Source organism: Nicotiana attenuata, unplaced genomic scaffold (assembly GCF_001879085.1).
Source record: "Nicotiana attenuata strain UT unplaced genomic scaffold, NIATTr2, whole genome shotgun sequence".
NCBI lineage: Eukaryota > Viridiplantae > Streptophyta > Magnoliopsida > Solanales > Solanaceae > Nicotiana > Nicotiana attenuata.
The window spans coordinates 59,377-77,986 of NW_017672505.1; the positions used below are offsets into that span (position 1 = coordinate 59,377).

At 43.0% G+C, this 18,610-nt stretch overlaps 1 protein-coding gene across 1 annotated transcript; it reads left to right on the plus strand.

Moving 5' to 3' along the window:
- The first annotated feature begins 13,239 nt into the window (after positions 1 to 13,239).
- On the plus strand, positions 13,240 to 14,165 carry LOC109213471. Its single transcript, XM_019377271.1, has 2 exons — positions 13,240 to 13,973; positions 14,144 to 14,165. Exons 1-2 carry the CDS (start codon positions 13,240 to 13,242, stop codon positions 14,163 to 14,165), a joined length of 756 nt encoding a protein of 251 aa, XP_019232816.1.
- The last annotated feature ends 4,445 nt before the right edge of the window (positions 14,166 to 18,610 follow it).

An 18,610-nucleotide genomic window follows, 5' to 3' on the forward strand; every position in this document is an offset into this window, starting at 1 on the left:
TCGCGGATCTGTTGGAGTTAGCAAGGTAGCTGCATGGCGATCGCAGCCTTGTTCTTCTCCCTCCTATCTTCCTATATATGTTATTAGGTGGTTTCCAAACTGTATTAGTCTTAGCATTTTTAGACAGTTCTTAGTAGATGCTCATGACTAGTGACACCCCGATGTTGGGCTTTTCATTCCGCACTTTGTTATTCAGACTTATCTTATGAAGTTTTATTAATTAAATAGCTTGAAGAAATCTTTAAATTGAAATATCGGGTTATTTTTGGTAAAGGAGTCGGCTTGCCTAGTCTTGCGGATCTGTACGGAGACGTCTATACTTATCTTCGAGAGGCTGTAGAACCTTTAGGAAACTTCACATTCTTTAATTCTTGTCTTGCGAATCTGTTAATTCTGGTAACTAAATTTCTGTTATTCTATTCTCTCACAGATGTTGAGGATATGTTCTATCGGTCAGGACGGACGACCACCAGTACCACCAGTTAGGGCCGCGAGAGGCCGAGGTCGTGGTCGACGCCGTGGTAGGGGCAGGGGTGTGGCCCACACAGAAGCTAGAGCAGCACCTACAGATCCACCAGCCGCCCCAGTTCATGATCAGGTCCTAGTTGTGGATGCTCCAGCGGGACCAGCTCAGGCACCAGCTGTGCCTATTGTTATCCCAGGTCTTTAGGAGATCGTAACTCAGATCTCGACCGTGTGCACCAGTCTTGCTCAAGCGGTCGTTGTTTCTTCTATAGCAGCTACTTCCCAGGCCGTGGAGACACTCAGACTCCCGCCACCCATACACCCGAGCAGGTTGTTCAGGGACTACCGACACCTGGGGCACCCCCAGCCCAGCCGGTTGCACCTGCTCAGGATTATGTGGTTCCAGTCATACCTGATGATGAGCAGCATAGGTTGGAGAGGTTTGGTAGACTTCAGCCTCTCACTTTCAGTGGTACAGAGGGCGAGGATGCCCAGGGTTTCTTGGACAAGTGTCAGAGGATTCTACGTACAACGGGTATTCTGGATACCAGTGGGGCCTCATTCACTACCTTTCAGTTCTATGGAGCTGCCTTTACTTGGTGGGAGGCTTATGAGAGGCGTAGGCCTGTTGGTGCAGCGCCCCTCACCTGGCAGCAGTTCTCTGTTCTCTTTCTGGAAAAGTATGTGCCGCAGTCCCATAGAGAGGAGCTGCGCAGGCAGTTCGAGCAGTTACGTCAGGATGATATGACTGTGACGCAGTATGAGATGAGGTTCTCTGAGTTAGTTCATCATGCTATCTGGTTGATTCCCAAAGACAGGGAGAGGATCAGGAGGTTTGTTGATGGCCTCTCATATTAGCTACGTATTCTTCTGACTGGAAAGATGGTGTTTGGTGCTTCTTTTGAGGAGGTTGTTGATATTGCTCGGACATAGAGTCGATTCGCTGTCAGGAGCGAGTAGAGAGGAGGAAAGAGTCCTCATGGATCCAGTAGTTTTGGGGTGCTCCTCATCGGGGTCAGTTTCAGCACGGTAGAGGCCGTCCATTCAGACATGCTCAGTCAGCTCGCCCAGTTCTCTGCAGGTTATCATCGGGCCATGGTTCTCACAGTTCTCATCAGGACCGTTCATCACTTAGTGCCCTCCCAGCCTAGAGTTCGTTCCGTGCTCCATCAGTTCAGGGCTCCTCCATGCCAGGTTCTTCTACCAGTCATTCCGGTGCTAGGGGTTCCCTTCAGTCCCCGTCACCAGCACCAGGGGGTTGTTATGAGTGTAGGGAGTTGGGGCACATGTGGAGGCAGTGTCCTCTTTGTCATGGGGGTCCGCTTAAATAGAGGAGTCAGCCATCGATTTCAACACCAGTTACTACACCACCCGCCCAGTTAGCTAGGGGTGAAGGATAGTCAGCTAGGGGTCGCCCTAGAGGGGGATGTTGATCAGGTGGTGGTCAGGCCTGTTTCTATGCACTCCCAGCCAGACCAGATGCTATTGCTTCAGATGCTGTGATCACAGGTATTGTCTCAATTTGCCACAGGGATGCGTTTGTATTATTTGATCCTAGTTCCACTTTTTCATATGTGTCATCATATTTTGCTCATTATTTGGATATGCCCTGCGAGTCTCTTGTTTCATCTGTTTGTGTATCTACTCCGTTGGGCGATACTATTGTTGTGGACCGCATATATCGGTCTTGTGTGGGGACTATCGGAGGTTTGGAGACCCGAGTGGACATTTTGCTGCTTAGTATGGTTAATTTTGATGTGATATTGGGCATGGATTGGTTGTCTCCGTGTCGTGCTATTCTGGATTGTCATGCTAAGACGGTGACGTTGGCCATGCCGGGTGCCACGGATTGAGTGGCGAGGTTCGACAAGTTATGCTCCTAGTAGAGTGATTTCATTTTTGAAGGCCCACCGGATGGTTGAGAAGGGTTGTCTTTCTTATTTGGCCTTTGTTAGGGATGTCAGTGCAAAGACTCATTCTATTGATTTAGTTCCAGTGGTGAGAGATTTTCCGGACGTATTTCCTGTAGACCTGTCGGGCATGTCGTCAGACAGGGATATTGACTTCGGTATTGATTTGGTGTCGGGCACTCAGCACATTTTTAGTCCACTATATCGTATGGCACTGGCGGAGTTAAAGGAGTTGAAGGAGCAGCTTCAGGAACTCCTTGATAAGGGGTTTATTCGGCCTAGTGTGTCACCTTGGGGTGCGCCTGTCCTATTTGTGAAGAAGAAGGATGACACTATGAGAATGTACATTGATTATAGGCAGTTGAACAAAGTCACAATCAAGAACAAGTATCCTTTGCCTCGTATTGATGATTTATTTGACCAGCTTCAGGGAGCGAGAGTGTTCTCCATGATTGATCTCAAGTTAGGGTATCACCAGTTGAATATCAGGGACTCGGACATTCTTAAGACAACTTTTAGGACCCGATATGGTCGTTATGAGTTCCTTGTGATGTCTTTTGTGCTAACCAATGCCCCAATAGAGTTCATGCATTTGATGAACAACGTGTTTCGGCCTTATCTCGACTCGTTTGTTATTGTATTCATTGACGATATTCTGGTGTACTCGCGTAGTCAGGAGGATGAGCATTTGAGAGTGGTATTGTAGTGGTTGAGGGAGGAGAAGCTTTATGCAAAGTTCTCCAAGTGTGAGTTTTGGCTCAGTTCAGTGGCGTTCTTGGGGCACGTGGTGTCCAGTGAGGATATTCAGGTTGATCCGAAGAAGATAGAGGCGGTCCAGAGTTGGCCCAGACCGTCCTCAGCCACAGAGTATCGTAGTTTTCTTGGTTGGCGGGTTATTACCATCGGTTCGTTTAGGGATTTTCATCTAGTGCATCACCCATGACCAAATTGACTCAAAAGGGTGCTCCTTTTAGGTGGTCGGATGAGTGTGAGGCGAGCTTTCAGGGGCTCAAGACTGCCTTGACCACACCTCCAGTGTTAGTTTTGCCATCAACTTCAGGTTCTTATACAGTATATTGTGATGTTTCTCGGGTCGCCATTGGGTGTGTGTTGATGCAGGAGGGTAGAGTGATTGGTTATGCTTCTCGTCAGTTGAAGCCCCACGAGAAGAACTACCATGTTCATGATTTAGAGTTGGCTGCCATTGTTCACGCGTTGAAGATTTGGAGGCATTATCTCTATGGTGTGTCTTGTGAGGTGTTTGCTGATCATCGTAGCCTCCAGCACTTGTTCAAGTAGAAAGATCTCAATTTGAGGCAGCGGAGATGGTTAGAGCTGCTAAAGGACTATGATATTACTATCTTGTACCATCCGGGAAAGGCTAATATGGTGGCCGATGCCTTGAGTAGGAAGGCGGTGAGTATGGGCAGTCAAGGAATATATCCTAGTTGGGGAGAGACCCCTTGCAGTTGATGTTCTGGCTTTAGCCAATCGGTTTGTGAGGTTGGATATCTCAGAGCCCAGTCGGATCCTAGCTTGTGTAGTTTCTCGGTCTTCCTTGTTCGATCGCATCAGAGAGCGCCAGTATGATGATCCTTATTTGTTTGTCCTCAAGGACAGAGTTCAGCACGGCGATGCCAGAGATGTGACTATTGGTGATGATGGGTATTGAGGATGCAGGGCCGGATATGTGCGCCCAATGTAGATGGGCTTCGGGAGTTGATTCCAGATGAGGCCCATAGCTCGCGATATTCCATCCATCCGGGTGCCGCGAAGATGTACCAAGATTTGAGACAGCACTATTGGCGGAGGAGAATGAAGAAAGATATAATGGGTTTGTGGCTCGGTGCCTCAATTGTCAGCAGGTGAAATATGAGCATCAGATACCGGATGGCTTGCTTCAGCAGATAGAGATTCCGGAGTGGAAGTGGGAGCGAATCACCATGGATTTCGTAGTTGGACTCCCACGGACTTTGAGGAAGTTCGATGCTATTTGGGTGATTGTGGACCAGCTGACCAAGTCCGCGCACTTCATTCCTGTGTGTACTACCTATTATTCAGAGTGGTTAGCTGAGATTTATATCCGAGAGATTGTTCGCCTGCATGGTGTCCCGGTTTCTATCATTTCGGATAGAGGTACTCAGTTTACATCGCAGTTTTGGAGGTTCGTGCAGCGAGAGTTGGGTACTCAGGTTGAGTTGAGTACTGCTATTCACCCTCAGACGGACGGGCAGTCCGAGCGCACTATTCAAATATTGGAGGACATGTTACGAGCTTGTGTCATTGATTTTGGGGGTTCATGGGACCAGTTTCTACCACTCGCGGAGTTTGCATATAACAATAGTTATCAGTCGAGTATTCGGATGGCTCCATATGAGGCTTTATATGGGAGACGGTGTAGATCTCTGGTAGGTTGGTTTGAGCCGGGTGAGGCTAGGCTTTTGGGTACAAACTTGGTACAGGATGCTTTGGATAAGGTGAAAGTGATTTAGGAGCGGCTTCGTACAGCTCAGTAAAGACAAAAGAGTTGTGCTTGCAGAAAGGTTCGTGATGTGTCTTACATGGTTGGGGAGAAGGTTCTACTGAAGGTTTCACCCATGAATGGTGTCATGAGATTTGGGAAGAAGTTCAAGTTGAGCCCTCGGTTCATTGGGCCTTATGAGGTACTTCGGAGGATTAGGGAGGTGGCTTATGAGCTTGCTTTGCCACCTAGATTGTCGGGTGTGCATCCGGTATTTCATGTTTCTATGCTCCGGAAGTATATCGGCGATCTGTCTCATGTCTTAGATTTCAGCACGGTCCAGTTAGACGGTGATTTGATTTATGATGTGGAGCCAGTGGCTATTTTGCAGTGGCAGGTCCGAAAGTTGAGATCAAAGGATATAGCTTTAGTGAAAGTGCAGTGAAGAGGCCGGCAGGTGGAGGAGGCTACTTGGGAGACCGAGCGGGAGATGCGAAGAAGATATCCACACCTATTTGAGGCTTCAGGTATGTTTCTAGACTCGTTCGAGGACGAACGTTTTGTTTAAGAGGGGGAGGATGTAACGACTCGACCGGTCGTTTTGTGAATTATAGCCCCGTTTCCCCCATTTCTGCTTCTTTATGTGTTCCTCAGCTGTATTTCATCGTATCGTGTTGCTTGGTTCGGGTCCGGAGTGGTTTCGGCATGATATGAGACACTTAGTCTCCTATTTGGAAGCTTAAGTTGGAAAAGTCAACCGGATGTTGACTTATGAGTAAACGATCTCGAATGTGAATTCTAATGGTTCGTTTAGCTCCGTTAGGTGATTTTGGACTTGGGAGCACGTCCAGAATGTGATTTGGAGGTCCGTGGTAGAATTAGGCTTGGAATGGAACTCCGGAAGTTGGAGTAAGTTCGTAGTGTCATTTGTGATGTGTGTGCAAAATTTCAGGTCATTCGGAGGTGATTTAGTAGGTTTTGGCATCGTTTGCGAAATTCCGAAGCTTAGAAGTTCTTAGGCTTGAATCCGAGGGTAATTGGGTGTTTTGATGTTGTTTTGAGTGTTCCGAAGGTTCGACTAAGTTTGTATGTTATTATATGACTTGTTGGTATGCTTGGTAGAGGGCCTAAGGGCCTCGGATTGATTTCGGGTGGTTGACGGAACAAGGATGGAATTTGAGGAATGCTGAAGATTTCACTCAGGTGTCATAATCGCACATGCGGAGTGAGGACCGCAGGTGCGGGCCCGTAGAAGCGGAAAGGAACCGCAGATGCGGGAATCGAAAAGCTGAGGCAGGGCCACAGGTGCGGAAGGTGGAGCGCACCTGCGAGACCGCAGGTGCGGTGGGGCGACCACAGAAGCGTTTTGGAGGAATAAGTGACTTCCGCAGATGCGGACTTTTGGGCGTAGAATCGGCACCGCAGGTGCACTATTTTGACCGCAGGTGTGGAAATGCATGGGCAGAAGGTATAAATTAAACCCTTCGCGAGTTTTGGTGATTCATCACCATTTCTATTCGGATTTTGAAGCTTTTGGAGAGTTTTGAAGAGGGAATCAAGAGAGTTTTCATTGAGGTAAGTTACTTGAGCCTATTAGTCGTTATTATGGTGATTTTCAGTTGTTTAAGCATGTAATTAGTAGGAATTAGGGATGAAAATGAGGGGTTAGGGTTTGGGAATTGGAGAGCATTTTTTTTTTTTTTGTGAATCCACTAGGCATTGTTCCTAGGGTTGATTTTCATAAATATCAAATATAATACAACAAAGTGGAGGGGGACCTGAATCTTACCTGCACAAGTAAAATGAAAATGCACTTGGTAAGCCACATATGGCAATCAAATGACACCTGAACACTATGGTGAGTTAGACCTATGAAGATGAACCAATTGTCTATCCAACAGTGATAGCCAAATGGAACTACAAAATACAATTGAAGTAAGCCTAGGTCAACTATACAAAAAGGTACATGTGATCCTAAATCTACTATGCAAAAGAGTTGGAAGGTATTCTTCCATATACAGCATATTGTACATCTAATGATCATGTAGAAATGTCCTGACAAGGATGGTAGATATCCAAGGTCCTGGAAAGGTGCTATCTTCCACTTTGCTTTGACATTAAGGAAAGAAAGGTGGATGATAACAAACAAAAAGGCTCCAAGAATGGTTGCACTGGGTTGCTTCTGTCTGCTGAATTTGATAGAAAAAAATGAGCAAAATGTAGGCCCAGATCTTGCTTCATTTGTCCAGGTGGTGGGACCTAAGCTGGACTGCTGTTGTGACTGTATCTGCTTCTGCCTCTGAAGCTGCAATTTCTTTTGAACTTCTGCCTGGGTGATGGTCTGCATCAATGTGCTCAGATGAAGAGCTGCATTCTGGGATTGGGTTTGTACAGGACTGTAATGTCTGTGGCAGTGTTGCTGACTGAGAGTGACTGATCTTCTAAAGTTACAGACCTGATGTGTTTGAGTGATGGTGAAAGGAGTGTCTTGGTTCACTTGGTGCACCTTCAGCAGAATGAGCATCTGGGATGCTAATACCACTGACTGAAGGTGTAACAAGTGACCAAGCCTGCTCCATGTCCCTGCAAAATGAACAAACAGGTTAGAAAAAAGGGAGCTCAGTCTCCAGGTTCTTGTGGTTGCTGGAGATGAGTCTGGGGGAAGGGGAGCATTTGGGATCCCTGATATATGAAGAAAAGCTGATTGCAGGTTCTTGTGTTGACTGCATTCAGCTGTATTGATGTTGCTCATGTTGGGGAATTGAAGCTGGGTTAGAAGACCTTGACTGCAGATATGGGAAGTCCTGCAGTATTGGTGAGGGTAGTTTAGGTGAATGAATTCTTTGGGCTGGGGGTGTAATTTAATGCAGGAAAAAGTATTGCTACAGGCTATAGCATCTGGTTGAGGGGTTCCTGCATCTTTTGCATTTTCAGTATTTGAAACTACTGGATTCTGCAGTTTCTGTTGCATCTGTGTGGTGATGCTTCTAAAGAGTTGATGATTGGTCGTCAATTGGTATGATTCTAGAAGAGTGAGCATCAAAATTGTTGATACCACTCTCAGAGACCATACCATTTGGAGGACTATAACAAGGGAGGGACAACCTGCAAAAAAGAAAAAGTGATAGTGAGAAAAGGAGCAATTCTGCTCAGTTTTTTGGAATTGTTGTGTTTGAGAGGTTCAAGGTGGTGTGAGTGGTGGAGGTGCCAAAACAAGGGGGCTGCTCCTAGGTTCTTGTGGGTTCTAGGAGCAGTGAGAAGAGGAGAATGAAGTGCCAAAGGGGATTCACATTTAGGATGTGTGAACTGCATTGCCTTCATGCTTTTCTTTTCTTTCTGGAGAAGTTTTTTGTGCTGGGGCTGTTTATGTGGTGATCTGATAGGGTGTATGGATGGTAGATGGGGCGATTTTCTATGGGATTGTATGTGTGTGTTGTGGTTTGCCTTAGACCATTGGTGACAGGTCCTAGGTCTTTGCATTTCAACATGGGAGGAACCTTTGTTCCCTATATGAACTACACCTAATCTTTGCTGAAGTTTCAGGAGAATGAACCCTAGGGTTAATACCACACTCTGAACTAGCGGCAATGGAATGGGTAGTTCATAAAGGGGTTTAACCTGCAAAAGAAGAAACAAGGTTAGTAAAAACTTCCTGGCCATCCACAGTAAACTGGTGCTGTTGCTGTTTGTATTGCCATTTTTCATGGCTGTGACCTTCTGGGCAATTAGGTCTAGCCCTTTTTGAGTTCTGCAATCAGCCATATCCATGAGAGTTAGAGGGCTTGTATGATGTGGAGGAACCATGATTCTTCTGGTTCTCTTGTGTCTGAAGGCAGGAGTACCCAATTGGTCTTGCAATACTTGACCTCTGATGTGATGAGGCAATGCATAGACATTATGATACTCAGTCAAAGTGATGAGATAATGGCTGATTTTGGACAAGGAGTCTGCTGGGCAGTTTGCTTCCCTCTAGGTGTGAGTACAGCTGAAATTCTCACAGAGGTTGCAAAGGTCCAATAGTTGCCGTAACTTCATCTTAAGGGACCAAGGGAAACCTTTACCATTGGTTAACCACTGAATTAGGAGTGCAGAATCGGATTCCAAATGAACCTTAGGGAAACCATTAGTCAAGCACCATTGAATCCCTAGAAGGGCAGCTTCAGTTTCTGCAAGGTTGTTAGTCCCTTCCTCTAAAGGGGCTGCAATTGCATTAATAAAAAATGAAGACTTTTGGAAGTTGTGGTCCTAAATAATTCAAAAGGGTGTCCACAGTATCTGTGTGGTTATAAAAGCTTCTCACTAAGGGTAGAATTAAGAATTTAAGTTAAATTGTTTCCAAATTTAGAAAAGGGTCATTCTTTGTGGAACGGACCAAAAAGGAAATAGGTTCACGTAAACTGGAACGGAGGGAGTAGTTGTTTTTGTATGGAATTGGTTCCTTGGCCTATATTGATTGCATTGTATTGCTTTTGGTTAGATTCAGGATGTTTGGAGGCCGATTCCAGAGGCAAGGGCGTCGCGGAGTAGGTATTTGATTGGTTCAAGGTAAGTAATGATTGTAAATCTAGTCCCGAGGGTATGAAACCCCGAATTTTGCATCGTTTTACTACTTTGAGGTGATGCACATGCTAGGTGATGGGCGTGCACCGTTGGGGATTGTGACATGGTCTGTCCCCTAGCAACTATAAAGTTGCGTATTAGACTGAAACTATATGATACTTATGTGTTTTAGAAAAAAATTCTATAAATTGGGCTGAATGCCATATTTGGGCCTTGTGCTAGAGCTGTTTGGACCCTTATGGGCCTTTTCTTATTATTCTCTCATTGTTTTGATTAAATAATCTATACTCAGTCATGCTATATTTACTGATTTCATAACTCAGTCTTTATTACCCAGTTTGATGCATATAAAATTTTATTTTGGGCTGAGCACCCTATTTTTACTGGTAACCCAAGCGGCTTAAGAGGTTTATGACTGAGTGAGGCCGAGGGCCTATTTTTGTAAGGATATTATGGGATCGGGCTGTGCGCCGCAACATGTTGTTACTGATTCATGATTGAGTAAGGCCGAGTGCCTGATTGATTTATTCCACGAGGTGGCTTGTTATGGCGCTTGTGTTGTAGGAGCCCCTCCGAAGTCTGCACACACCCCAGTGAGCGCGGGTACCCTGAGTGAGTGATATGAGATATGCCCGGGGGGCTGTATACGAGTGACTGTGAGGTTTGCTCGAGGGGTGATTCTAAGTGATGTTATGCCCGAGGGGCTGTTTATGATATTTCATCACTTTTACTCTCTTTTGTATTGAGCCTCTGTTGAAACTGTTGAAAAATATCCTCAAATGATTTTTACCGAAAACTGGATTTTCAAACGAGATGATTATACTTACACTGATTTGAAAGCATGTTGTATTTACTGAGATTTCATGATGTGGACTTATGTGTTTTATTGCTCGTCACTACTGCTCAATCTTTATTTACCTTTATTACTTATTGAGTTGGCGTACTCGCATTACTCCCTGCACCTTGTGTGCAGATCCAGGGGTTGCTGGACATGCTAGCGAGTGATGATTTCATCCGTCGCGGATCTGTTGGAGTTAGCAAGGTAGCTGCATGGGGATCACAGCCTTGCTTTTCTCCCTCCTATCTTCCTATAGATGCTATTAGTTGGTTTCCAGACTGTATTAGTCTTAGCATTTTCGGACAGTTCTTAGTAGATGCTCATGACTAGTGACACCCCGATGTCGGGCTTTTCTTTCCGCACTTTGTTATTCAGACTTATCTTGTGAAGTTTTATTAATTAAATAGCTTGAAAAAATCTTTAAATTGAAATATCGGGTTGTTTTTGGTAAAAAAGTCGGCTTGCCTAGTTCCACGATAGGCGCTGTCACGACATGGTAGATTTGGGTCGTGACGGAGTCTCAATTCTGCCTTTTAAAATAGAGGTCACTCCACCTCCAATTGTGAAAACATATCCACTCGTGGATTTATCTTCAGATGATCCGGTGATCCAATTTGCATCACTATATCCCTCAATCACAAAGAGATATTTGTTATAATGTAGAGCATAGCCTTGGGTATGTTTCAGATACCCCAAAACCCGTTTCATTGACATCCAATATATTTGATTGGGATCACAATTCATGATATATATCAAACTTCCCAATACTCTTGCATAGTCCAGTTGTGAGTCACTTTCCCTTCATTCTTTTGAAGTGCATAACTCACGTCAATTGGAGTCTTGGCAATCTTGAAATCAAAATACTTGAACTTGTCAAGTACTTTTTGCAATATAATGAGACTATGATAATGCTAGACGCTGTGGAGTCTTGTGAATTCTGATTCCTAAGATCACATCAGCAACTCCTAAGTTTTTAATGTCGAATTTGCTAACCAACATGCGCTTAGTAGCATTTATATCTGCCATATCTTTGCTCATTATCAACATGTCATCAACATAAACAAACAATGACTTTATGACCTGGAGTGTTTTTACGGTAAATACATTTGTCACACTCGTTGATTTTAAAACCATTTGCCAATATTATTTGATCAAATTTAGCATGTCATTGTTTGGGTGCTTGTTTAAGTCCATAAAGCAACTTAACAAGTTTACACACTTTCTTTTCTTTACTAGGAACCACAAAACCCTCAGGTTGTTTCATGTAAATTTCTTCCTCCAATTCTCCATTTAAGAAGGCTGTTTTAACATCCATTTAATGGACTTTAAGACCATACACAGCCACCAGTTCCACTAACACCCTAATAGATGTTGTTCTCATTATTGGCGAGTAAGTGTTAAACTAATCAAGGCCTTCCTTTTGTCTATAACCTTTGAAAACAAGTCTTGCCTTATATTTGTCAATAGTGCCATCAACTTTCATTTTCTTCTTAAAGATCCATTTTGTATCTAAAGGCTTATTTCATAGAGGAAGATCAACCAATTCCATGGTTATTCAAAATTGATTGAACCTCACTATTGACCACCTCTTTCCAAAATGCTGAATCAGAAGATGACATAGCTGCTTTTAAAGTTTGAGGCTCATTTTCGAGAAAGAATGTCACAAAATCTGGTCCAAAGGAACTGGAGGGTCTTCACTGGTGAATTCTCTGCATACCAAGCATGGTAAGACAAAAGAACACCTTTTGCTGCTATCCTTTAAAGTTGGCCCTAGAAAATTTCCCCAATTTTTTAGCTGGTGGCACAACAGTTCTGCTTGACGAGGCTCTTGTCGTTGTCGCAACAGTAGCAGAAGGATTTCCATTTCTCACTGCCAACAATAGAACAATTCAATTAATGGCAGAAAATAAAATATTAAACAGTACCGTAATTAAAACAGTATGTTTAATAAAAAAAATTCGAAGTTTTTATATACTGTTTCACAAGGAAACGATGAAGTTTTTATGTTCTTCAAATGCCGGTGAACTGCGAACCACTTAATGGTTGTAAATGACACTGAATTTATTTGTGCAGAAGAAGAAGAAGAAGAAGAAGAAGAAGAAGAAGAATTTCAGAACATTTCGTAAAAATATTCTGGGATCAAGGCATATTTATAGCCATTTCAGAACAGGCGAGAACGTTCAAAATATTTCGGGAAAAGAATTTAATATAATTGAAAAAAATAAACGAACCGAGTCATGTGGCGCACGGGTCGTGGGTTACTCTGGGTTGACTTTTCGATAATTAGTTAAATTAATTAATTAAATAATTGAAAGAAATTTTGTCCAAAAAGATTAATCAATCAATCTCTGACCGAAGCCGAAGCCGAGCGGGCAACGACGACGCGAAGCTTACCTTCTTTCCAACCCATTTAAGAAATGCTTTCTCAATATAAGCACATTCCTTTTCTTTCCACCACTATCGAGGGACAATTGCTCTTTCCAAAGAATGAGGAAACTCACTTTCCCTTCACATTTCGTCCCTCCATTTTCTATTCACCAACATTCGATCCCAATATATGCTTCTTCATTTATCTTCTCTTCCCATTCTTGGACTTGTAGAATTGTTAATTATTGCTGCTATTTCAATTTTTATACATGTGTTCTTTTCGTTTTGGATATGTATTGTATATTCGTTGTCCTTGCTACACGGTGCTCTCCTGAAAAAATGAATTATTTCAACGTTATCTTGCTCCTCGTCTACATGAGGATTTGTTTTTGATAAGGCTAAATACACAGTTTATCTAGATAGGTCTTTGTATTTAAAATTGTAACAGATTATATATTCTCGTATCTCGAGGATTCTCCAATGTATAACAAACTCCCTCATCTACCGCCATTGTACCTATTTATATAATTCTGTTGTACTTAATAAGAGAGGAAGCCTTTCACAATTCAATCTCGTCTCTTATATGGTATCAAGAGCCTTCTAAAAACTCACACGAGTTACTCCCTTATTTTTCAAGAATGGGTGATTCACATACTCACTCTTCAACCACCTCGTCTACTTCCCCCACTGTCACAATCAGTCATGGGAACATTGCTCAGCCATCCCAACTAATTTCATTCAATCCAGCATCCCAATTCCCCTCGAAATTGCAAGGAAGTTCCAACTACTGTACTTGGAAATCACAAGTCATAACTCTACTCTTTGGTTATGATCTTCTTGGGTATGTGGATGGGTCACTTCCCCCTCCATCTGTGCAACGCCAAGATGGAGCAAACAATGAATATCCCAACCCCGCATCCAAGCTTCGGCAGAGACAGGATAGCCTTGTCCACAATGCTATCATGGCCTCAGTCGATCCTACAATCGCTTCTCTTATTGCACATGCTGCTACTGCCAAACACGCCTGGGAAATTCTTCAAACTACTTATGCCAACAAATGCCAGTCACGTATCTTCAGCGTGCGTGACACTCTTGCTAATCTCAAACGAGACTCGCGCTCCATTAGTGAGTACATGAAGGATATTAAATCCATTTCGGATGATCTTGCACCCAGTGAATCACCTATCTCAAATGAGGAACTTGTCATTAAAATCCTAAGTGGTCTAGGATCTGAGTACAAAGAACTATCTGCTGCTATAAGGGCTCGAGATAACCCAATATCGTTTGAAGAGCTCTATGACAAATTGCTTGCGCATGAGATGTTTATTAAAAATTCAGAGCCAACGCTTGAAAACCCAATCATCACTGCCCAGTTTCATAAAAAATCAGCCAGCCCAAACTCAATGTCACGACCCAAATTCCATTATAGGTCGTGATGGCGCCCAACACCATTGTTAGGCGAGCCAACCCTAATTGACTAGTGAGTTCTTATTCATTTTAATAAACAAATTCCCACATTTTCTTAACTTAAATTTTAAACAGTCGAACATTAACAGATTTATAAGGCAAACGAATCGGGAAAGACTAAAGGAAGTCATCATAGTAGAAATACAACCCAAAAGTAATAGTCTACTAATGTGTGTGCCAGGAACTAGTGTCACAAGTATGAGGGCAACCAGTAGAATGTACAAAAGAATATAACTATCCTACTGCCTGAAATAGAATAGACAAATAACAAAAGAAGAGACTCCGGTATGCTACTGAACGGTTCGGAAGAGGGCAACTCACCGTGAGATCTCGATCAAGTATCAGGGATGCGCGCCGGACGGATAGCCAAATGTACCTGCCTCAGATCCTATACATTTAAGTAAAGAAGCATAGTATGAGTACATAACCAATATGTACCCAGTAAGTATCCAGTCTAACCTCGCAAAAGTAGTGACGAGGGGTCGACTTGACACTTACTAGGGTCAATAATAATATAATTCAAGTGTTATGCTAAGCATGGATAGCATGAATAAAAATGACAGATTAAGATAATGGAGAAGTAAGACATTCTTTCATAAACAACATGTCAAGTTTCAATCACATCTGGTAACAACTTACATTTCAAGCATTTAAGCAGTTTAAACCACGGGAAGTTCCAAATAAATAACATGCACACATTATGCCGAGGTCGTACAGCCCAGTCCAACATAATATTAAACTGTGCACTGCCAGAGGATCGAATGATGCGAACCATAGATGCATCTATTTACTACCGAGGCGATCGGCCCGATCTGCAAATAGCAATTTATTATCAAGTAAGCACACATCGCCCATTTATAGTCAAATAATTCATACAAGTTCTCAAGTAAGTGAGTATAGCTGTCAATATTTATTTACAAGTTTCTAGCATGACCTAAGTGATTTTAGTAACTGCAAGGATGCAAGCATTTGCACGTATAGCATGATACGAGTCCTAAATTACCTAGACAATTAGCATAATAGTAGCTACATACAGACTCTCATCGCCACGTACGTACGTAGTCCCTACAGGTAGTCACATACATTTATTTAATTCACCTATGGGGTTAATTTCCTCATAAAAGGTTAGAAATGAGACTTACCTCGTCCCAAAGCTCACTTCAAATTTCAAGAATGCGCTCAAACTCTCAAATCAGAGCCGAACGATCCAAAACTATTCAAATGGGGCAAGAACTAGTCAATATATGCTCAAGAGTTTATTTTCTAACTATTAAACTAATTTCTCAACTCTAAATACAAGGTTCCTAAAATTCACCCTCGGGCCCACGTGCCCGGATTCCTGAAATTTTCGAAGAAACTTGTTATCCATAACCTAAGGATCAAGAATATATGATTTTTACTTCATTCCATAACGTATTTCGTGGTTAAATCTTATTTTTATCAAAACCCTAGGTTTTACTCTAAACCCATGATTTTCTCTAATCTTTACATGTTAATCTACCCAAAATCCAAGTATTTAACTCACATATAGTAGGAATTACTTACCTCCAAAAGCTTGGCGAAAAACCCCTCTCAAGAGCTCTAAAATCGCCCAACCAATGAGTGGAAATGAGCCAAAAAATGGCTAACTCCCGCAATAAATGAAGGTCACTGCCTTCAGTGATTTCTGTATCTGCGGAAAAGTGTCCGCTTCTTCGGAACTCAACTGGGCCGCTTCTGCGGAAAGCCAACCGCTTTTGTGGTTTCGCTTCTGCGGAAAGGAGTCCGCTTTTGCGGTTTCTGGGCTGGCCACCCATGGCCGCATCTGCGATGGCTTACCCGCTTCTGCGGGCTCGCACCTGCGGCTGGCCAACCGCAGGTGCGGTTATGACAGAAACCTGGAGCTTCAGCTCCTTCTGACATTTTCAACTTAGCTCGAGCCTCGTTTGATTGACGCTTGGGGCCCCCGGAGCCCCGCCTGAACATACCGATAAGATTGAAATGATAAAATGGACTCGCTTGAACCCTCGGAACGCCGGAAACAACACTAAATCTAGGAATCATACCCTAAAACCAATTGATTCTAACTTATGAACTTCAAGTACTTCACTTTACTTCCAATGTGATGAAACACACTTATACTACTCGGATTGACACCAAATTTTGCGTGAAAGTCTTAAATGACATTACAGAACTATTCCCGATCTCAAAATTTTGTTCGGACCTCGATATCACAAAAACCTGCTCCAAACCAAATTTAAAGAGCTTCAAAAATCCTTAAGGACTCAACTATCACTATTTGGTGGCAAAATGCTCCCGGGTCATCCAAAACTTGATCCGGACATACGCCCAAGACTGAAATCATCATACGAACCTGTTGGAACCTTCAAATCCTGATTCCGAGATCGTTTACTCTAAATGTTGACCGAAGTCAAACTTGGCCTTTTAAGCTAACCTTAAGGAACCAAGTGTTCCGATTTCAACCAAAACTCTTCCAAATCCCAAACCAACCATCCCCGCAAGTCATAAATAAGTAAAAGCAAGTAGAGGAAGTCTTATTTAGTGGAACGGGGTTCTAAAAAGCAAAACGACCAGTCAGGTTGTTACATTCTCCACCTCTTACACAAATGTTCGTCCTCGAACGGGTTTAGATTTATACCTGGAGTGCTTAATAAGTGTGGATATCTGCTCCACATGTCCTCCTCGAACTCCCAGGTCGCCTCCTCGACTGGACATTTACTGCAGAAATCCTCTTAGATCTCAACTGGCGATCCTGTCTATCAACAATGGCAATTGGCTCCTCCTTATAACCCAAGCTCTCATCTAGATGAATAGTGCTGAAGTCTAACACATGCGACAAGTCGGCGTGGTAACTCTGGAGCATGGACACATGAAAAATCGGATGAACTCCTGATAGGCTGGGGGGTAAAGCAAGCTCATAGGCAACCTCCCCAACTCGCCTCAACACCTCAAATGGGCCTATAAACCTGGGGCTCAACTTGCCCTTAATCATCGGCAAGACTTTCAAGAGAACCTTCTCGCCGACCATGAATGACACATCCCGCGCCTTCTGATCCGCGTAACTCTTCTATCTGGACTGTGATGTGCGAAGTCTTTCTTGAATCAACTTTACCTTTTCCAAGGCATCTTTCACCAAGTCAGTACCATACAACTTAGCCTCGCCAGGCTCAAACCACCCAATAGGAGAACAACATCGAAGACCATACAAAGCTTGAAATGGAGCCATCTCGATGCTGGACTGATAACTGTTGTTGTAAGCAAACTCGGCCAAAGGCAAGAACTGATCCCACTGCCCTCCACAGTCAATCACATATGCTCTAAGCATGTCCTCCAGAATCTGAACTGTCCGCTTCGACTGCCCGACGATCTGCGGGTGGAATGCTGTGCTGAGCTTCACACGGGTCCCCAACGCACTCTGTATGGCTCTCCAGAAATTGGAAGTGAACTGAGGGCCTCTATCTGATATGATAGAAACAGGCACATCGTGCAACCGAACTATCTACCGAATATAGATCTGAGCCAACCTGATGTTTTATACTTCAATACCACACAAGAGGGGGGGGGTGATTTGTGTTGTACCCAATTTTCGATTAACTAAACTATAGAAGGACCTGGTTCTTCTATGTGTTCCAACTACTACTGTTTGCGGAATAAGAAGTAAAGAAAATAAAAACACAGAGATTTTTACATGGAAAACACCTGGCTCAAAAGGTGAAAAAACCACGACCTACTACTCAGTAGGATTTTCCCAAACTTCCACTAAAATTACTGAGCCAAAACCGTATTTACAAAACTCTTTGTAAACCTAAGGATTAACTCTAATCCCGTTGTGGCACACAGCCTCAACTGCTGTGACAACTTCAAGTTAACTCTAACTTGAATACTCTAAGTACCTAATACAATTGCTTCTATAAAAGCTGAAATGTACAATGTAAAATCACCTACTACAATTGAACTAGAATAAAAGATAGACACTTGAAACTGGTTCTTCTATCTTGCTCAAGTAACTTCAGGATTGCACGCTTGAATCACACATAAATTGCTTGCAAAATCGCCTTGCTCTTTTGCTCTCAATTTAAGTTTAACTTCTGCTTATGTGCATTGCCTGTAAAAGAGAACAACACTGATATTTAATGGATTAGTGATTAGAGATTAACTAGGATACTGATTCAACTCTTCTATCATAGAAGAGTTCTAGTTGATCTCATACTCTAACACTATCCTCTTTTTAAACTGTGTTCTCTTTACATAAGGAGTCTTTCTCTCCTAATCCAGTATGCAACTTTTTCGATCAGATCAGGAAATATTACTTCTGATAAGGTAGATTTATCTCCTTCACCTGCATCTCACATGTTTGGGTTGATCATGACTGTGTTTCACAAGATGGACCTGGTCCATGTCTGAGTTCTTTTGTCAGTCTTCAAAACTTCACCTGTTCTTGGGCCAACAAATTCTCCCTTTTTGATGATGACAAACTCTGTGCTTTTTACTTACTAGGATCCTGTAAAAACTCAGCTTAACCACCAATACAAAGTTTTTAGA

Coding starts and splice junctions, on each gene's coding strand:
- LOC109213471 (XM_019377271.1), top strand. CDS start 13,240: ATGGGTGATTCACATACTCACTCTTCAACCACCTCGTCTACTTCCCCC. Junction 13,974..14,143: donor AACCCAATCATCACTGCCCA/GTTTCATAAAAA, acceptor AATTTTAAACAG/TCGAACATTAACAGATTTAT.